The following is a 15,606-nucleotide window of genomic DNA, read 5'->3' as shown; positions in this document are numbered from 1 at the left end:
GAAAATCGGTCGAATCCGTTTGGCGCTTAGTCAGGCCCCAGGCGAATCCCGCGGCTTTCAGTTGATCCGCTGATGGATTCATTCCTCGCTCACCATCTCGCCTCGATTCTTTTCCATCCACGATCGCTGATTTAAGACCCAAAATGCTGCAGATGATCTTCCCTAGTGAGCGAGGTTTTCATTGTAAGTGATTCATTCCTTCAATCTGGCATCTGGCTGGCGGTCGGGCTGTGAATGGCCATGGTTCTGGTCCTCGAACCAGCGCCCCCACATTCCCAGGCCTCCGCCTCCATTAATCCCAATCAATCCAAACCTCCCTCGCGGGCTTCAGCACCACGCTAACCACGCCTGCGGCTCGGTCGCAGTCGTCCAAGCAAGCTGTTCGGTCTAGGGCCCTTGTGGCTTTCCAGTCTTTCACCCTTCAACTACGCGACCGGTCCTGTCGACCTTTCTCAGCCAGCCATGTCGACCGGACGCAAGGTCTTCCACTGTGCCGTGGACGAGACGGCGTTAACCACCAATATCAGCGAAATCAAAAAATGGACCACGAACGGCGCCATCACTCTTATCGTTCCTCTCTACAGTGAGTGACTCGATGACACGCCAGTCGTATCTGCTGACCGATGCCTCTCTAGCCCTTGAACGCCTCCATGCCTTGAAGAGAGCCGGATCCCAAGTCGCCATCAATGCCCGAGAGGCCGTCCGTTTCCTCGACCGTGTTACCTCCGGCAAAGATAACATTTCCGCCGAACGAGTCATCCTGCAGGGTCCCATGGAGCAATATGAGAACTGGACCGAGGCGGAGAAGTTCTTCCTTCCGGAGTTCGAGGAGGAACCCGAAGCCAACGGAGTTCTTCCGGGCGACCAGGTGGCGCAGCGGAATCGCGAGGATAAGTCCAAAGATACGAAGAAAAACGGCGCCGCTCCCGACGATCTGTCGCAAATGCTACTCAACAAGTTGAATTTCAAGAAAGAATCCGATGCGGTCTCCATCACGTCAAACGGCACTCACAGCGCCCCTGCATCCCGGCCGTCCTCCAGGAGCTCTCGCACCAGTCCCGAATGTGCGAATTCTCATGTTGTCAATGGCGTCGGCAAGGATGCGAAAAAGAAGCCGGAGAGTGGGCACCGTCGTTCTGCGTCGGGGTCCACTATTCCGACGGTTCCTTTGATGCTCAGACCGCTGCTCAGCGCCCTCTTGTGGCGGTTGCACAGCGGCCCTGATGCAGCTAACGCGGCAAAAACATGCATTCTCATTACGAACGATCGGCCTACCCAGGTTTGGGCGCAGAAATTCGGTATCGGAGTCAAGAACATTCATCAGCTGCGGACGTCCATTCAGTACGAAGAGCGCGAATACAAGAACCGGTGCAAATACGTGGAGAAGACCCAAACGACTACCGCAGAGCCAAAGTCTCTTCTTTCCTACGAAGATGAGAGCGACGAGGATGAGCTTGTCTTCGTCCCCCGCGGTCGCGGCAAAGGATCTACTCGAGGAGGTGGCTCGCGCGGCGGCACCACTCGCAAGGCCGCTGCATTCAAGTCTGTCGCCCCGCCGGTGGAGGCTACGATGGAGATTCCGACGCAGCCAATCGACCCCAACTCGTTTAGCCGATCGCTGGGTGTGACGAAGCAGCAGCAGCAGCAGCCCACGGTTGATCTGAGCACCCAGTCCGGGGCCGCACGTGGCATGGCGGGGGCATCTCGGAACTATTCGAACAGCCGCCGTGGTGGTTCTCGGGGTCCTTCGCGTGGCAGCAGCCGCGGCCGTGGTAAGCTCTGGGTTCCTTGATCAATGGTCGGGTCCGTCAGTCTGTGCAGATGGACGGATGAATATTTCTCAAACTTGAAATAGACCATTGTGGTTGTTACACGAAGCAGAAAGGATATGTTCTGCCATTCCCGGGCTGCCTAAGGTCAGACTTGTTGTCGGATGCGACTGGCTACATTGATGGGCGACAGGTCCTGGACAGACGGCACGGATGCGAAAATGCGGTAGACGAGAGGAATCGGATACGGGACAGTTTCGATCCAGTATGGCCATCGTCGGGGTGAACTCTCTGGGCGTCGCTTAGGCTGCGAGAGGCGTAGTAGATGCTGGGTCCTCATATGGCGTTGCTTTCAATCCTTCGGACTTCCGAGGGAAGAAATGGAGCACATCTTTTCTCCTAGCCACGTTGTGGTGGGCAATTCCCAGGCCGCTTTTCGACATTCTACTCTGCAGTTACAAAACAGATATAGCAGTCATTCTTTGCGTTACTCTTTGTTGGACATGTTTTCGATTGCTACGGAGAATAATTGGAGGGGGGAACAGATTGGCGATGTGACCGAGCTACTTGCGACTTGCTACTTAGCTAACTGTTAACTATCCAGTGTGACTAGAATGCAACAGTGACCGATCCTGAATCCTGACTGTTAATGTTGTAGTGGAAATGGAAATGGAAATGGTAGTAGTCAGGTGTGATGACATCGTCCAGTGGGCCTCCTCGGCGCCAGTCCCGTGGATTCGTCCTCCGCACGCATCACTTGACCTCCCCTCATTAATCCCCTGGACAACCAGCCTTCTTTCTATTCTTTATCCCAGTCACACCACTCTTCCACTTACTGTATATACCCAGCCATCTTCCATACCTGCCCAGCGTTCACAACCACCCTAGCATACTACTACTCATCCCACCCATCCAAGCTCCAACAAGTCTACCCCGCAATGGACCTCAACACTCATACTACAGCTACCTCCATCGACGAGACCCCTCTCTCCGCATCTCCCGAACGTCGCAGTTCCCTGGAGAAGCATCTCCAGTGTCGTCCCGACGTGCAGGATCTCAAAGATAGACATATCCTGCTGGACACGAATGTTGCTCCGTACCTGCCCCCTTCCCATACTTCCATCCATCTATACAATAAGATAAATACTAATAAAGAGGATAGTTCCCTCCAAGCAACCCGCCAAGAACTCGCCCGCCAACGCACGACAGACGCCTTGAAGAAACATCTTGAACATCGGCCGGAGAGGGAGGAGTTGGTTGAGCGTATGTCCATCACTATATACTATACTATATACTCTTCTTTATTTTTATCAGGAAATAGAGCGAGGTATGCTGACTGCTTGGTGATTGTTGATGATGATAGGAAACATCCTCCCCACCACTCACGCCGCCCCCGCACTGCAGGCCAATGCCCGTGAGCTCGAGAAACATATGTTGGCTGATCACCTCGACCATAAGATTCAGAATCGGCCCAATCCCGAGGATTTGATTTCGCAGGGCATTTTGACGGAGGATGAGGATCCGAGGTTCCCGGCTGTTTAGACTGGGGTGGTGGTGTGATTGATGATGATGTTGATGATGGATGGGTAATGGGTGGATGGATATGGTGTTTGGTGTTTTGATTGATTTGAATGCTTCTGATTTATGATGGTTGTTTCTGAAGATATTGAGTATTTACTATACTCGTACATGATTGATGAGGTAATGGTCATGCAATGTTTATTCTCATAATTTTGTTACTTGCTTGATATGCATGTACATCGTACAACATCCGTCATTCCCCCATATCTCCTGTCACCCAGGATGAAACTAAGATAGATACAACCACCACTCAATACTCATCCTCTCCACCCCCACCACTCACCACCAAATCCGGCCTCCACCCCTTCGGTCTCTCCCTCCCCCTAACCAAAATCCCATACGCCGCGCGTTCCACCTTCTCCACACTCCCCTGCATAACATCCACCTTCTTCCCCATATCCCTCAACATAACCCCGCGATGTCTACCCGGAACACTCAACCCCTCAAACCCGCACCTCATCTCCCTCAAATCCACCACAATGCCCTTTTGCTCCTCGCCTAGCCCCCCCTCCTCACCTTCAGACGTACTTCCCGCGGACAACCCCGTCACCGCAAACCGCATCATCTCGCCCGTCAAATCAAACAACCCAAGCAGATAATCCTCCTCCGTGACGAGGATCCCCGAGGGGAGATGCTTCCGCACTTCTTCGAGAGTAATCAGGGATTGCGTGGTGAGGTAGTGGTGGAAGGATATGGCTTCGATGAATTCTTGGATCGCCGGGCTGAGTTGCCGCATGTATCGGTGGGTGTTGGGCGCGGGGGTTAGGTCTGGGAGGAGGGAGGTGAAGTGCGTGGTTATTTGTGCGAAGCGCGTGGTGGTTTCTTTGGTTAGGTTGGGGGGGAGGGGGTGGTTGAGGGTTCGGATACTATTATGTTGTTGTTTGTGTTAGTGGTGGTGGTGGTGGGGAGGTGGGGGATTGGGGATTGGGGATTGGCATACCGCTGCAACGCGAAGATTATCTTCTTGCTGAGGGCGGTGATGTCCCGACTGGCTTTTATTATGCGTTCGCGTCGGTCGTGGTGCTCGTCGAGCTCGTCGCGGAAGGTGGTGAACATGGGAATGAAGGGGTTGGGTTGTTGCTGCTGTTGCTGCTGCTGCTGTTCGGGTTGGTCTGTGGTAGAGTCTGCCATGGTGGGTGGTTGTGGTTGGGTGCTTGTTAATAGGGTGGTGGTGTTGGGTGATGGTTGTCCGTCCCAGGTGCGTTTTGTTCCGGCCATGGGATGAGGTCAATGTGTGGTGGCAGTGGTGGTGTGTTGGTGGGAAGGTAGAGGGGAGAATTGATGCAACGGAATCAAACTGGGAGAGAAGATGTCATTATTGGCGCGGGGCTTTACTGTTTTAGGGTGATCGAGGTGTTATCTTATCTGATCGGATCAGAGATGAATTGGGGTAGGAGATTCAATATGGTATCATTCTCTCTAGAAATGGATTCATAGCAGAGTTCAATTCAATATTTACTGTAATCAAACCTATTGAACAGTTCTTATGATAGCACTCAAAGAAGCACATCTGAAGTCCATCACGCTCTCTCAACATGTTCCACCCCCAACTTTGCATCCTCTCTCTCCACCCGAACAGCCTCACTAGACGGATAAGCCACCCGATACACCGTATACCAAGGCCGCTGAAACAGACTATCCAACGCCTCCAGCGACCGTCCAGTCGTATCCTATGCCCAATTAGCTTCATCCTAACCCACTTCAGCAAACAGGGTATACTCACCGGCATAGCAAAAAACACATACACCAGCCCAATCACACAGATACAACCAAAGAACAGAAACGCACCCCAGCGATGCGTAGCAGCCAGCAAACTAGGCATAGCCCTCGAACACCCAAAATAGAACGCCCAGTGGAAAGCCATCGAAATGGACACATTCAATGACCGGATCCTAATCGGGAAAATCTCCGACCCGATAAGATACGGAATCCCGAACCACCCAATACTCCACGCCACGGCGTGGATGTAAATAGCCACTATCGCTGCGGTTGATGCATGCGAGGCACTGGGTGTATTGCTAATTTGGGCTGAGGTCATGTCCTTCGTGGCGCCGAGGTAGGCTCCCACGTACACTAATGTGACTATTTGTAGGGAGATGCCTGTAATCAGTGATCGACGACGACCGATGAAGTCAACAATGAACAGGGCAAACGCGAGAGTACTGGCAAATTTTACCACGCCGTAGATACCTGTCGCTAGGAAGGTCGACTCGTCCCCGGATATGCCCAGGTAGCCGAAGATCGTGGGCGAGTATTGCGTGATGGCGTTGGCTCCGGACCATTGGGACAGGAGGTTTGCCATGAAGATGAGGAGGAAACGACGTCGGTTCTCAATTGGGATGAGTGTCTCTTTTAGGAGCTCCCATATTGTGGCTTCGCCGACTGATTCGGTTTCTAGGAGGAGTTGGGCGTCCATGCCTGCTAGCTCGGCTACTATGATGGGGTGGTCGAGGGGTAGGTGGCGGAGTTTGACAAGGTTGGTAGCAGCTTCGTGTCGTTTGCCTTTATAGAGTAGCCATCGAGGTGATTCGCAGCAGAGGAAGGATCCAACAAGCCATATGGTGGCCGGGAGGAGTTGTAACAGTGTAGGGAGCATCCACTGTTTATCACCGCCAGGGTAGCTTTTTGTCACGCCGTAGTTGATGAAGAAGCCGAATACAACGCCGAGCTGTTGACAAGCAGCGTGCTGCAGTGTAAGAAGACCCCTAATCGTTTTGGGTGCGATCTATGTCTGTTAGTCGAACACACCTCTCGTTACTAAATTATGAATGCATACCTCCGAAATATATATAGGTGGCACAATCGTAAGCACGCCCAATCCCAACCCCGCGATAAACCTCGAAGCATAAAGCCCTGACAGGTTCCCATTGCATAGACCTTGCCCAAGAATTCCTGCAATATAGATGAGTGTCGAGAGACGAAAGGTCCATCGTCGTCCGAATCGATCGTTGATTCGAGGGCACTGCATCCACATTAGTATCACCAGACCACGAACACAGTTCGAAACCAACATACCCCAAGACAACCAAAAACAGCACCAGCAGTAGTAATAGAGACAATCCATCCTTTCGTATTCGCATAATCATCTTCTGACAAATGATCAATCCCAAACTTTGCCTTAAAATGTGGCTGCGTAACAAGCGATGCAATATTTCCTACCAACAGCAGACGATCAATTAGCCCTCTACCCTTCCACACAGTGTTACATTAATATACTATACCTTCATCAAACCCCTTAGCCACACCAGCAAACGCAAACACACACGTACACATCAACACATAAGCATTGAACATGCCCTTCGGAGCATCCTTAATAGCCTTTCTCGTCTCAGTAATAAGACCCATCTTGACTCGAACCTGAACCTTGAACACTCAACCGCAGTTGACAGATTCCCCAGACCCCAGATAGCACGGGGTAACCCCGGACTCTCGCAAATTATAAATAAACCCTACCATCTCAACCCCATGTTACTAGTGGTATCAGCCCACACCCAATGTAGCACTAACGCCGGGAAATGTCCGACGCGGATCGGATCCAGTCCTGTTGCACGAATTGGCACTACTACAAGTACTAGTAGTATATAAGCGAGACATTGCGGGGACCAACACCAACCAACCAGCCACATCGTCCATTTACATTAACCCATTAAATATTGATATTTTCAAAATGAACTTCTACCCAGCCCCCCCAACCATCCAGGCCGAAATCTATACCCGCATCCCCTCCCACCTCCGCTGCACAGGCCAACCAACAGAGTGGCGCAGCGGCTCGGCACGCCCAGCATCTGATATCTTCCTCGAGGGGCCAGTCTGTACCGCCAACGGCGATCTCTACATCGTAGATGTTCCCTACGGGAGGGTCCTCAAGATAGATAAGGACAAGAATGTGACGGAATGTGTCCGCTACGATGGGGAGCCCAATGGGCTTGTTGTTCGAGATGATGGATGTTTGGTGATTGCCGATTATAAGCAGGTGAATACACCCCATCTCCCACGCAGTAGAAAGAATCGAAATGCTGATAAGTCATGGGATCAGGGAATACTTCTTTACAATCCAAAAACTGAATCTCTAACTCCCCTCCTGACCCGCCGCAACTTAGAACGCTTCAAAGGTCCCAACGACCTAGTAATCTCCAGCAAGAACGAGATTTATTTCACGGACCAGGGTCAAACGGGGATGACGGACCCGTCTGGGTGCGTGTACCGGCTCTCTCCCGACGGGAAGCTAGATTGTCTTGTGTCGAACGGGATTTCTCCGAACGGGCTGGTTTTGTCTCCTGATGAGCGGTTCTTGTATGTTGCTATGACGAGGCAGAATTCTGTGTGGAGGTTGCCGTTGAATGCAGATGGGAGTACGTCGAAGGTAGGGCTGTTCTTTCAGTCGTTTGGGTGTGCGGGGCCTGATGGGTTGGCTGTGGATGAGGAGGGGAGTTTGTTTGTATGTCATCCGAGTCTTGGGTGTGTGTTTGTGGTGGATAAGGAGGGTGTGCCGAAGGCGAGGATTGTTACTGCGAAGGATGGAGGGAAGAATTTGACGAATTGTACGTTTGGAGGGGAGGATGGGAGGACATTGTTCATTACGGATAGTTTGGAGGGGAATGTGCAGGTCGTGAGGTGGCATTGTAGGGGGGTGGTTGGGGGGAGGGTTTTGAAGGCTAAAATATGATTAATGTATAGTAGGGGTCATGGGAGGTGTGTAAGAATGTGTCTTTTAGATTGAAATATCACAAACTAGCTAGATATTGGTGCAAATTGTCAATCGCCGCCGTAGCACTCGCTAATTGTGCCCTCGATGTGGCAGCTCCAATGTGCGGTGTACTGATCACATTCAAGTTTTCCCAGAGCTGGCCATACTTCTCATAACTGGGAGGCTCCTGTTCGTGGCAGTCTAGCCCGGCACCCCAAAGACGGCCTTCGGACAATGCCCGTGTGAGGTCCTGTTCATTGACAATCCCTCCCCGAGCCGCATTGATAAGGATGGCATCAGGCTTCATCACGCAGATCTTGTCGTAGGAAATCATGTCTCGTGTCTCCTTAGTGAGAGGGACATGGACCGAGAGGATATCTGCCCGAGTAATAACTTCATCGATGCTGCTGGCTCTAGTGTGCGGGATATGCGTCCATATGTCCTCCGGCATATAAGCATCGTATGCGATGATGTCGGTCTGAAAGCCACCCCGAAATATCTCGGCAACAGTCCGTCCGATATTTCCCATGCCGATAATCCCGACAGTCTTTTGGTACAACGTCAGCCCTTTACATGTCTCCTTGGGGACTGGCTTTGACATTTGGCGAGTTGTAATGGACCGGATACCACGAGCAACCGACAGAGAAAGGGCAACGACCAATTCTGCCACATCGCGTGCGTTCGCCCCAGGCGTGTTGAGGATCTTGATGCCTCTCTCTGCGCAGGCATTCTGGTCGATCTTGTCAATTCCTACTCCGTGCTTGCCAATCGCAATGAGATTCGGGCAACTGGCGACATCCTCAGCAGTAAAATACGAACTTCGGATTAACAAAGCGCGCGCATTCTCTCTCCAATTTTGGAACCCTTCATCTTGAGGCTGGATAATATTGAATAGTGTTTTGGCATGTTCGATTGCCTTGGGAGGGAACGTGTCAAGAAGGTACACCGTTGGCTTATCCGCAACGGTTTGGCGGGAAGATAACAAATCGTCGTCTCTGCTGGGTGCCATCTTGGATCGAGAAAGAGTAATTATGCACTGTGAGTTTGTCAAGCCAATATTAAAATTGTTCTGACTGCTTTGCTGGACAATGACTGCTATGATATATGCCTGAGTGGTTCGGATTCCGTCCGGCGGGTATTCTCCGAAGGCAGTCTTTCCGGTCCGCAAGTCAACGAACTGGGCGACTACTCCGAAATGTACCTTCGATCATCACTCGAAGGGCGTGAGGGACTATTTCCGGTAACTCATTCACCTGCGCCTTTCCTGTCAGCTCTGCAGGGCGTCGGATGTAAGTACTTATTGGTCATAAACTATTACTTACCATGTCTGCTGATTCCTGCAAGCACCAGAGCACTCTGCAAAGAGCTTTAAGTGCCGAGAATCTCTCTCCGAGAAGGGTCAAGAGAGAAGTACATTTGTTGAGAGCACTGGCTACATTCGGGACATCGGAAGATGGCGACATCCTTCCCAGGCAGGTAAGAACCACTCCCGCAGAAAAGATATCGAAAGCATCAACAAATGATCCCGTGAAGCAGTCATCCTCCACCGCCAAATACTCGTTACTGATATATTCACTACATGTGTTTATTATATCTTGCCGGATAGTATGTGTGGTCCCAAAAACCCTGGTTGCGTTTCGCTCAAATCCACTGATTTGCGCCAGGCAGACCATGGACCTACAGGTGAGCTGCCGTATTGTTCTGGAGGAAGTTGGTGGTATATTAGAACCTATCGTCCCCCTAGGTATATCTCTCCAGTAGGAGAAACTTCCGTAGTGGAAAATTGATTGCTGATGTGAAGAGCCTCGCATCTTAGATATTAGTCGAGCGTGCATGACAACGTACGCCGGAAAGTCGAGCGCGTCTGGTGGACTGATATCTCCATGAGATGGAAGCTTTGATGATGTTAGCACACGCATCGAGCTAGTTTCTCAGACGTACCTGAAGCGTAACATCTTCATCTTCAATGCTGAATGGCCGGTCCATTGCGCAGCTAATAGTTCTGCAGGAGGTCAGACAATTTCTGTCAATGATCAAAGATACACATACCTATCAAGTATATACAAGTTCCAAAATATGTTTCTTCTCCGATTGAGCTTCTGCTCCGGTATTCCAATGTCGGAAAGCGGCTCTTTATGGAACCTATACGATATGGCCTTCTTCATGGCGAGGCCAACAAGATGCCATGTGGATCCCCCCATCGAGGAGAACATTGAGTAAATGATCATCAATTGCATAGAATGCAACATGTTCAAGTCATCGTTACTGCCTAGGATAGTAGGGAAGCTCTGCATGGCCGTGCTGTGCAAACTGCTGGCGAACAGTTCGATGCCAGATTCTGGAGACAGTAGCATCCCAATAGCTGTTGCCATATACACGTTGAAATCCCTGAAGGCGGTATACGAAATTGTATGAGACACATGGCTACCATCGAAGAAAGAGTCGCGATATTCTAGCATCTCATCCTCGTTAATACAGGGGCAAAGGGCTTTTGTATGCCCAAAGAAACGGCCCATACAATCAGCCACAACCTCTCTGGTAAGTGTAGGGGTCTGTCCCAACATGTTCCTGTACTTTGACTTCTGAGACAAAGTGAATGAAGACTGTGTTGGGTCTTTCCCTGAAATAGCAAGGGTGGCTTTTATCATGTTTCCTATTGCTAGTTCCTGGGGAAACCTACTTGCCTCACCACGGGGCTCTGCCATAGCATTGCGGGACAGGAATTCAATCTCTCCCATGGCCGCCTGCACCGATCTTTCAGTGAGACTGGTTTGATCCGTCAACGGAGTGTCGTGGGAAGTTTGTGGACTATCATGTGCAGCATCTGTCGGGATATTGGATGGCAGCGATGGTCTCCCATCGCTCGTGTTGGTTGATAAACGAGGTCGTCGGCGCCGAGACTGATCGTCCAGAACTTCCGCCTTTCTTTTGAGCGTCTCAATGTAGCTGATTCATGTCAACATCAGCTCTGAAACAGACCTGACGATAGTGAAGTCAGTGTATCCTTACTCAGGAAGCGCAGCATTGGAAAGTCCACTTGCATCCTCTGCGGTGCCCCCTAACTGGACGCTTCGTGGACAACAGTTGGCTTTTGCTTCAATGCAAGCTGTACATCCCGGCAGCAACCTGTCGCACTGATTGCACCACGTTAGTGAGGAAGATTATCTTCGTAGTGGACAGAATCACCTTTTGCTTCCGTTTCCAGCATCTCTCACAGGCTTGGAGTCTCCGTTGTGCTGTGGGACTCTGAGGCGTAGGACTTGTCCGACGGCTTTCTTCCATGGTTCAATGCCCAGACATGGAACTTCGGAGTACGTGAGATGCCATCACGCTACAAGTGCAAGAAACGTGCGTAGCCCTCGTGGGGTATGCTGGTCTTGGCTGCGGGGAAGCTGTGTGGCGGAGAATTTCCGAATCCCCACTGCGGGTGGATGGGTTCTGCGGACATTGTCCGATGCGGAAGATGTATCCCTAATGGCAAAGGGAAAGACGTGACCTTGGTACTTGCAGAATTAGCTTCAATGCAAGATGATAATGTACATGTAGCATGATTTTGCGAAGCAGTGATTCGCACGCCGCCTGTAGACCTGTGTTCGCTGAGTTACGGGGAAGGTGCGAGGCAAGGCAGGGCTAAGACATTGACCCTACCACAGGTAGCCGAGGCTATTCACTTCTCCATATTATTTCCCCACAATTTCGTTCATGAAGCTTTTGGGAGGGGATATGCAGTAGCGAAACATAGTAAGACTGCAAATCCACTGGTCTGATCTTGGTGATGAAGGTTGTGTGCTTCAGCAATTACCGGCATCATGGCCAATGGACATGAGGACAGGCAACTCCCACGACTTCCAGCCTGCCAGTCATGCTACACGAAGAAAGCCAAGGTAAACATCCCAATGGTTGAGACACAAACCATGCCGATTTAGGCTATTGATTTGACCATTGGAGGTCAATAGTGTGACAACGCTCGTCCAAAATGCTCGCCATGTATGAGGAGTGGACAAGTTTGTTTGACGGTTAGCCTGAATGGTAGTGAGCCGGTCTCGCGGGAGTAAGTGTCCTCTTTTAATTCAAAAATAATAATTAACTGGTCGAAGATATATAGATGAGCTGGAACAGAAGGTTCTAAGCCTTCAAACAGGAGTCATTGACATAGAACCCGTGATGAATGATACAGAGGAACATTCATCGGCAGACGAAAATAGTCCGGGGCCCGCTCCCCATGGCAGCCTAGGCCACATTGTTGAAACCGCGGATGGATGTAATAATAATATGAGCCTTTCCCCGAACTACACCGAGGGTGCTGGGATTAGGTATTGGTGGATATTCCTTCGGAATCGTGGTCTCTAGGCTGACAGTGACCAACAGCTTTATGAGTCTTCTATTCACCGATCCCCAATGGAGGGAGCAGAACCAGAAGCTTCTTCAAAACCTATCCAAGAGGGCTACCATTCTAGAGACCAGTGTCCAACAGAATCCACTGCCATCAGCTGAAGAGGCCTTGGTTGTATTCAACAGTTAGTATGTGTTCCCCTTAATTGCAGACCTCATATCCACGCTGACAAAATCACAGCTTGGGAGCATCTCATGTCCAGAACCCTTTCTTGCTGCGTCGATATGTGCAAGATCTATACCAAGCACTCTTCCCCCAAAGTCTGGAAGACCAACATGTAAGTGCCAGTGGCGGTCAAACAACGGAGCACCAACTATTTCGGACATTCATGATACTTGCCATCGGCGCCATCCCACTGTACCGAGCCGGCAAGCACCAGTACCACCCTTACGGCTATTTTCTTTCCGCGTTAAAACACCTCGAAGAAGGCTTTCTCCTGAAAGGCTTGGAGTCCATTCAGGATCTGTTGCTCGTAAGCAGATTTGGCATATATTATCACATTGGTGCGGTGTCCTCGCAATAACAATGTCGTATCCACTACTGACTGCGTCTGTAGGTACTTCTATATGGGAATTGATCCAACTTAGTACCAGAATGTGTATTGAGCAGGGTCTACATAAGTGTCGACCTCGAAAAAGCCCAGATGACCATCTGCTAGAGGAGCAACTGCGGAGACGGGCATTCTGGCAGTGTTATATGCTGGATCGATACACCTCTGTAATGTTGGACCGCCCACCCGCGATAGCCGACAAAGACATCCAGGTCGGGTTTCCGGCCAACGCAGATGATGAGGAGCTCGAGTTGGCCGGGCAGTCTGGTGTATTTGCAGATCTAGACTCCTTCCATCGCATGAGCACGGCACATCTGAATTCTATGCATACAACTGAGACTTCGGTGTTTCTCCTCTGCTTGCGACTACGCAAGATTACCTCAAAGATCCATACAAGATTTCAGCAAAAGGCTAAGGAGAGAGCTGAGCAGGAGATGTCACAAATTGAATTGGCCACAGCCAGCGGGACCATATATTCAGATCTTGACGAGCTACTGAATGAGCTGGAGAGTTGGAGGAACTCTGCACCTGTCTTCTCCAGCCCAAAATGCTTGTATGAGAGGCAGGAGTGGTACGATCTGCTCCTAATGCGAGAGCGATTACTTATTATCCGCAAAGCAATTGATCTCGTGCCTAAACGAAACAATGTGCCTCCGCAAGATCTCCTCAGCATCTGCCTTGAATTTTCTGTGGGGACCATTACTACTTTCTGTGCAATGTTTGACCAGGGGCTTGTGACATACACACGCAGTTACTTCCAGACTCTGTTCACTGCGGGATTATCTGTCATGTTTTGTGTTTCAGTTGTAGAGGACCTTGATTCTCAGACCATAAAGAGTGCTTCTGAAGCTGTCAAGAAGGGCGAGAAAACATTGAAGCTCATGGTCCAGGAACTTCCTGATGCGGTTCACTATGTCGCTCTATATGAAGCATTGCGGGCCGACATCTTGCGCAAGACAAAGAACCAACGACCAGATGCAGTGCATGGCGAACAGCATATCCCATTTGATACCACTCACCAAAGTGGAAGCATACAATTCCCCCTGGACGGTAGTGTGAATACTGAAAATGAACATCCTGCACCCGCCATTGAACATAACCCGCCGTGGCCCATTCTGACGCCCGACGCAAGTACCAACGAGGCCCATATGATACAATTGCAAGCCGCAGCCATAGAGAACCAACAATTATCATGGGACATATTTGGGGACAACGTCTTCTGGAGTATGGAGGCCGGCATGTTAGGGGAGTACGTGTACGGATCATCAGCTGCGGGCCACTTTCTCGACATGTAAAAAACAATATATATTCACAATCAAATACAAACAAGCCATCTAATTACACCCTCTCCAACCTCACATTGATATCCTCATACTTCTGACTCAACTGCCTCATCCCCGCCTGCACCATCGCCCCATCCTGCCCACCCAACGACCACGTCGCGCCCAACTTAAACCACATCTCCAAGAGATCCATTCTCCCCGGAATCCCCCCAATACCCACAGGCTTTCCAACATCCGCACACGCCTTAATAACCCTCTTCACCGCATCCTGATACTCAGCAGTATCATAACCACCGGGAATCCCCATATCCGAACAAAGATCATTCGAACCCACCAAAATCCCATCCACCCCCTCAACAGCCACAATCTCCTCCACAATATCCACCGCCCCAGGCGTCTCAATCATCGGAATCAGCATCGTCTGCTCATTCAACACCGCATTCTGCACCTTCGTAGGCACATGCCGGAACCCAAACGCCGGCTGGTTATTCGTGCAGCCGCGCTTTCCCAGGGGAGCGTACTTCCCATGCTGGACTAATTCCTTTACCTCTTCGACGGACTCCACGTGGGGAATTACCACGGCGGAGGCACCTGCGTCGAGGATGCGACTGATATGGAAGTGCGATTTGGAAGGCGAGCGCACGACGGGCGAGATGCCCGCGCAGTGACAGGCGAGAATCAGTTGCGAGACTGTGCGCATGTCGTGCGCGGAGTGCTCCATGTCGATGAAGATGGCGTGGATAGAGGTCGTTTTGCAGAGGAGGGGGAGTTCATTTGTTGTTAGGTATTTGGCTGTTAGGAGGGGGGTTATTTGTCCGGAGAGGATGCGCGTCCGGAAGGGGTTGGAAATGCTGGTGGTTTGAGGGTCGGACTGGGTCATTTTGGTGGTAGTTTGGAAATTCGGATGTAGATGGTGATTGATTTGAGATGTAATTGGAAAAATTGTTCTTTGATTGATGAAAATGATCTTGCTGGACTGAGCTTATACTGTTACTTATATATTGATGTTCATCGGTAACATCAAAAGTATATTTTATTGTCTAATTTAGCAATCCGGAGAATATCCGGCTGCTGGACGATGAGTCTATAGCTTCATCCGGAACTTCTCCTACAGCTCGGAAAATGTCCATCCTCACAAGTATGAACAACCTCATAGCCATAGGTACTTACTCTAGTGCTAAGAAATAACAGAATGAGTCATAACCGCAATATACCAAACAATAAACTTAGAGAGATAGAGTGAGTCACAAGTCAATATGCCAAATCATAAATGTCACACACTTCCTCATCACACCCCAACATCAATCACTGCAGAATCCCACACTACAATCCACCTACCCAGA

General features: G+C 50.4%; 8 protein-coding genes across 8 annotated transcripts; 4 read left to right on the top strand and 4 right to left on the bottom strand.

The window, feature by feature from the left end:
• Positions 1 to 143: 143 nt before the first annotated feature.
• AtWU_03632 (uncharacterized protein) lies at positions 144 to 1,792 on the top strand (the record flags this gene model as incomplete). Its single annotated transcript, XM_035498744.1, has 3 exons — positions 144 to 165; positions 392 to 583; positions 636 to 1,792. 3 exons carry the CDS (start codon positions 144 to 146, stop codon positions 1,790 to 1,792), a joined length of 1,371 nt encoding a protein of 456 aa, XP_035354637.1.
• A 915-nt stretch (positions 1,793 to 2,707) lies between these two features.
• Positions 2,708 to 3,311, top strand: AtWU_03631 (RPEL repeat-containing protein; the record flags this gene model as incomplete). Its single annotated transcript, XM_035498743.1, has 3 exons — positions 2,708 to 2,865; positions 2,932 to 3,032; positions 3,133 to 3,311. The coding sequence occupies 3 exons, from the start codon at positions 2,708 to 2,710 to the stop codon at positions 3,309 to 3,311; spliced, it is 438 nt and encodes a 145-aa protein (XP_035354636.1).
• Positions 3,312 to 3,600: 289 nt separating this feature from the next.
• AtWU_03630 (translin family protein) lies at positions 3,601 to 4,481 on the bottom strand (the record flags this gene model as incomplete). Its single annotated transcript, XM_035498742.1, has 2 exons — positions 3,601 to 4,216; positions 4,291 to 4,481. 2 exons carry the CDS (start codon positions 4,479 to 4,481, stop codon positions 3,601 to 3,603), a joined length of 807 nt encoding a protein of 268 aa, XP_035354635.1.
• A 389-nt stretch (positions 4,482 to 4,870) lies between these two features.
• On the bottom strand, positions 4,871 to 6,695 carry AtWU_03629 (sugar transporter; the record flags this gene model as incomplete). Its single annotated transcript, XM_035498741.1, has 5 exons — positions 4,871 to 5,020; positions 5,074 to 6,075; positions 6,127 to 6,312; positions 6,366 to 6,505; positions 6,572 to 6,695. 5 exons carry the CDS (start codon positions 6,693 to 6,695, stop codon positions 4,871 to 4,873), a joined length of 1,602 nt encoding a protein of 533 aa, XP_035354634.1.
• A 322-nt stretch (positions 6,696 to 7,017) lies between these two features.
• AtWU_03628 (SMP-30/gluconolactonase/LRE family protein) lies at positions 7,018 to 8,050 on the top strand (the record flags this gene model as incomplete). Its single annotated transcript, XM_035498740.1, has 3 exons — positions 7,018 to 7,323; positions 7,387 to 7,891; positions 8,031 to 8,050. 3 exons carry the CDS (start codon positions 7,018 to 7,020, stop codon positions 8,048 to 8,050), a joined length of 831 nt encoding a protein of 276 aa, XP_035354633.1.
• A 24-nt stretch (positions 8,051 to 8,074) lies between these two features.
• AtWU_03627 (D-3-phosphoglycerate dehydrogenase) lies at positions 8,075 to 11,319 on the bottom strand (the record flags this gene model as incomplete). The annotated part of the gene is made up of 7 exons (XM_035498739.1): positions 8,075 to 9,222; positions 9,360 to 9,403; positions 9,883 to 9,932; positions 9,979 to 10,039; positions 10,087 to 10,983; positions 11,047 to 11,143; positions 11,253 to 11,319. 7 exons carry the CDS (start codon positions 11,317 to 11,319, stop codon positions 8,075 to 8,077), a joined length of 2,364 nt encoding a protein of 787 aa, XP_035354632.1.
• Positions 11,320 to 11,846: 527 nt separating this feature from the next.
• Positions 11,847 to 14,275, top strand: AtWU_03626 (Zn(II)2Cys6 transcription factor; the record flags this gene model as incomplete). The annotated part of the gene is made up of 6 exons (XM_035498738.1): positions 11,847 to 11,921; positions 11,994 to 12,088; positions 12,135 to 12,350; positions 12,406 to 12,558; positions 12,611 to 12,933; positions 12,987 to 14,275. The coding sequence occupies 6 exons, from the start codon at positions 11,847 to 11,849 to the stop codon at positions 14,273 to 14,275; spliced, it is 2,151 nt and encodes a 716-aa protein (XP_035354631.1).
• Positions 14,276 to 14,318: 43 nt separating this feature from the next.
• On the bottom strand, positions 14,319 to 15,143 carry AtWU_03625 (HpcH/HpaI aldolase family protein; the record flags this gene model as incomplete). The annotated part of the gene is made up of 1 exon (XM_035498737.1): positions 14,319 to 15,143. The coding sequence occupies one exon, from the start codon at positions 15,141 to 15,143 to the stop codon at positions 14,319 to 14,321; it is 825 nt and encodes a 274-aa protein (XP_035354630.1).
• Positions 15,144 to 15,606: the final 463 nt, after the last annotated feature.

Source organism: Aspergillus tubingensis (assembly GCF_013340325.1).
Source record: "Aspergillus tubingensis WU-2223L DNA, scaffold_5, whole genome shotgun sequence".
NCBI classification, from domain to species: domain Eukaryota; kingdom Fungi; phylum Ascomycota; class Eurotiomycetes; order Eurotiales; family Aspergillaceae; genus Aspergillus; species Aspergillus tubingensis.
Note: the sequence above shows the minus strand (reverse complement) of the source record. Positions and strands in the feature narration are given on the sequence as shown.